Source organism: Anolis sagrei, chromosome Y (assembly GCF_037176765.1).
Source record: "Anolis sagrei isolate rAnoSag1 chromosome Y, rAnoSag1.mat, whole genome shotgun sequence".
NCBI classification, from domain to species: domain Eukaryota; kingdom Metazoa; phylum Chordata; class Lepidosauria; order Squamata; family Dactyloidae; genus Anolis; species Anolis sagrei.
In genome coordinates, this window is record NC_090035.1 from 63104021 (window position 1) to 63108147 (window position 4127).

At 40.7% G+C, this 4127-nt stretch overlaps 1 protein-coding gene across 1 annotated transcript; it reads right to left on the bottom strand.

Moving 5' to 3' along the window:
• Positions 1-358: 358 nt before the first annotated feature.
• Positions 359-2372, bottom strand: LOC137095640 (alpha-tectorin-like). Its single transcript, XM_067462398.1, has 3 exons — positions 2278-2372; positions 1584-2007; positions 359-384 (listed from the first exon to the last, which is right to left on the bottom strand). Exons 1-3 carry the CDS (start codon positions 2287-2289, stop codon positions 359-361), a joined length of 462 nt encoding a protein of 153 aa, XP_067318499.1. The 5' UTR covers positions 2290-2372.
• Positions 2373-4127: the final 1755 nt, after the last annotated feature.

A 4127-nucleotide genomic window follows, 5' to 3' on the forward strand; every position in this document is an offset into this window, starting at 1 on the left:
AAGTTTGGTGAGCAAGCAAGACCTAGAAGAAAAGACAAAGCAGAATGTGGGGAATTTCAAGTTCACATTTAAGTTGTTTTAGAGTGTGATTTCTTCTTTGGATACTGGATACTTATTATATGTGAGGGACATATTTGAAATTATTGCCTCTAATAAATTAAACAAAGTCAGCGGAGTTCTTTTTTTTTTTTTTTGGTCTGATGATCTTATTGACATATTCTAATTAATTGAGAATGAATCAACTTGCGTATTTGTGTTTTCACCATAGCTCCAAGTCCATGAAACTTGGGTATCTTAAACTTGGGCAGCTCTGAAGGTGGATTGATCAAGTTTTGTTATTACAAAGTATTTGTTTGCTTTAGAGCACTATTTTCATGCCCTTCTCTGAGAAGGAGCGACAGTTTAGATTGGACATAATCGGCCCTCTAGAAGAAGCTTCAGAGGCAGCTCCATATGAGCTAGAATTTTAGTAGGAAAAACTATCAAGTAGAGAAGTTGCTTCCCTTTGAAAGGCTTTCAAGTTCTTCTGAAACTAAAAAGATGTCAAAATGGGGAAGACCCTGGTGCCTGATAAATTGAAGGGCGTTAAGAGGCAGATTGGACAACATTGAGGTGATTCCCTTATTGTGTGAAGAGGAAGAGGAAGCAACTAGGGGGATTAGATTGTGAAAAAGAGCAAATTAGCTTTATGGGAGTGGATTGGAGACTCAGGCCCCTTCTACACTGCCATATAGAATCCAGATTATTTGCTTTGAACTGTATTATATGGCAGTGTAGACCAGGGCCCCTCAAACTAAGGCTTTGAACCCCCCCCCCCCCCCCCCCGGGGTGAGAAAAGCAGTATATACTGTAAATAAATAAATAAATAAATAAATATATAAATATGGTCATTTACCCAGTCCTCACTCAGGGTCAGCCTAAGTCTGAAATGGCTTGAAAGCACACAACAACAACAACAACAACAACAATCCTATCTCACCAGCCAAAAGCAGGCCCACACTTCCCATTGAAATACTAATAAGGTTATATTTATTAAAATTGTTCATCATTTTAATTATCGTATTGTTTTTAAGTGTTTTTTGCACTACAAATATGTACAGTGTGCATAGGAATTCATTCATGGTTTTTTTTTTCAAATTATAATCTGGCCCTCTAAGAGTTTGAGGGACTGTGACCTGGCCCTCTATTTAAAAAGTTTGAGGACCCCTGGTGTAGACTCATATAATCCAGTTCAAAGCAGATAATGTGGATTATCTTATTTGATAATCTGGAGTATATGGCAGTGTAGAAAGGGCCTAAGATGCAGTGGCTAAGTAAGGTGAGAGAACAGCGCACCCAGGTGGTTCGAAGAAAAGAGTATCTGGATAGTGATTGTAATGGGGGAGACCTCAGGCAGATATTTGTCTTCTTGGTCAAATACATTTTGGCAGCACAACTGTCAATCAAAACATAATTCAATAAAACAGGAACATAAACACTTTTGCAACATGATTTTTTCAACACAAAGAATTGTTTTTGTATGTGCACTTGTTCAGCAGTTGCCTACAGACTATTGCAAAATGAATTGAAGAGATGATACTTACTGCAGAAGGTGTCCGATCGCCATTCTTCAATTTGGACGTCCAGGGCCTGACAGGCTGCCAAATAAACACTGATGGCATTACACAACGCGTCATGCTGACCATGGTACTGGCAGGTGTCAAAGACACAACCATCAAAGTAGGGAGTTGGGTCAATGATCCCATGACAATGTCTGAATGGGCCATCCTTTCTGATGAGGATCCCACAGTATTGGTCACCTTTATAGATTAGTTTCTGTTCCTCTCCACATACTGGGCCACAAAGGGCATTGGAATAAGTGCTGGGCACAGACACTTTGACATAACTCTTCCAGTCAAAGGTTACTGTCAGGTCAAAATTGGTCTTGATGACGGCCTCATTCCCTCGGATGTAAGCCTGTATCATGTCTTCATAGTAGAAAGGCAAGTTCACAAACACATCATTCACCTAAAATGTGATACAAGAGAAAGTATACGGTCATATTCCTACAGAGGTATTTAATGCATCATTGGATGAGCTCTCTGAGATACTTTGCTAATATGAAGACATCGGACATGACATTATGGACTATACAATCTGTAAATCTGCGATTTCATAGAGAGTTAGTAAAATAGATGGTTACAAATTGATGGCTACTTGATTGCTTTATTCTGTTATGTCTTTTAAAGACTTTTAAGGAACCAACAACTGAATGACCTAGCTGGACTGTCACCTTACCTTTCCGGTCATTGTTGTCAATGCCCTTTGAGGTTCTGGAGAGCTCCTAGTCACTGCAGGGAAGGGATCGGGGGTGGATTGACACAGTGCCCACAATGGCCAGGAGCCCTGCAATTGTTTGGCAGTGCCTATGGTGACATGGACCCAATCCATCCCCATTTCCTTGTGTTGATATATCCAGAGAAAAGGAGATGGCCTCGTGTAGCTAAATTTCATTGAAATTCCACAGCATTCCCTGACTTTCCTTAGTAAGGAGCTAAAGTGGTCAATATGGTTTACCGTGCATTAAGGTCCATAAGTTTATGGATGACGTTTAGACATTCAGTCGTTATTTCTGAGCCACTATGTTGTTGTTTTTTTTACTGGAATAGACAAGCCCCTTGGCATATCAAAGAACACTGTAAATTCTTCCCATCCTAAGAAATTCATTATTTTCAGTGTAGGAAGTTTATGAACTTGGGTCTGTCACTCTGTTTGCCTTCAGTCTGCTTTGTCTGCTTGCCATCTGGCTGAATCTATGACAGCCATCAGAATGGAGGAACTGTGTATCAATAACCACAGATATCCCCAACCCCTCCCCCCACCTGATACAAAAACTTCCATATATATCCACTCATTTTCCTCCTGTCAATACCTGAATCTTGTGTGGATGCTCCTGGCTCAGGACAATGGTTACATTATAAGTCTTCAAAGTTACCACTTTAGTGTAGGACACCTTTTTGTGCAAGTTTGGTCCAGATCAACAGGCCGAGGCCCCCAGGTACAAGGCAGGCCGCTCAGAGGGATAACACCACCCCACTCTCTGCCTAGATCTCTGTTGCCCCCTTTCTATTATCGACCATGATATCAGGCATGGGCTAACTTGGTCCCGCCAGGTGTTTCGGACATCAACTTCCACAATTCCTAAAAGTTTACCGCTGATCTATACCACTCTCTTTCTATCTATCACTATTTTTTTTCTTTCATCTATCCATCCATCTATCTCTAACTTTCTATATCTATCTGTAAGTATATCTACCACGCCCTTTTTATCATCTAGTCCATCTATCTATCTGTCTGTCTGTCTGTCTGTCTAACTTTCTATATATCTATCACTCCCTTTCTTTCATTTATTTAACTCTCCCTCTGTCTTTATTTCTATTGTTCCTTTCTTTCATCTCATTACCTATATCTATCACTCTCGTAGAATCATAGAATCATAGAGTTGAAAGAGACCTCATGGGACATCCAGTCCAACGCCCCTGCTAAGAAACAGGAAAATTGCATCCAAAGCACTCCCGACAGGTGGCCATCCAGCCTCTATTTGAAAGCTTCCAAAGAAGGAGCCTCTACCACACTCTGGGGCAGAGAGTTCCACTGCCGAACAGCTCTCACAATCAGAAAGTTCTTTCTACTGTTTAGGTGGAATCTGCTTTCCTGTAGTTTGAAGCCATTGTTCCTAATCATAATATCATTTGCTAATGAATCATAAAAACATGGAAACAGTATATTAAACTACCAAACTTTGTTTTTGTGGGACATTCTGTAGCACATTTTGCTCTAGTTTTTCAATGAATATCTCAGCTTCTCTTCTTCAGGCTAAACATGCCCAGCTCTTTAATTTGCTCCTCATAGGGCTTGTTCTCCAAACCCTTGATCATTTTAGTCGCCCTCCTCTGGACACATTCCAGCTTGTCAATATCTCTCTTCAATTGTGGTGCCCAGAATTGGACACAGCATTCTCAGTGTGGTCTAACCAAGGCAGAAAAGAGAGCAGCATGACTTCCCTGGATCTAGACCCTAGACTCCTATTGATGCAGGCCAAAGTCCATTGGCTTTTTTGCCACCTCATCACATTGTTGGCTCATGTT

What these genes read in the sequence shown, in the direction of transcription:
- LOC137095640 (XM_067462398.1), bottom strand. An exon ending in GCGATCGGACACCTTCTGCA is followed by an intron (nt 385 to 1,583) that starts GTAAGTATCATC and finishes GCTCCTTCTCAG; the next exon opens with AGAAGGGCATGAAAATAGTG.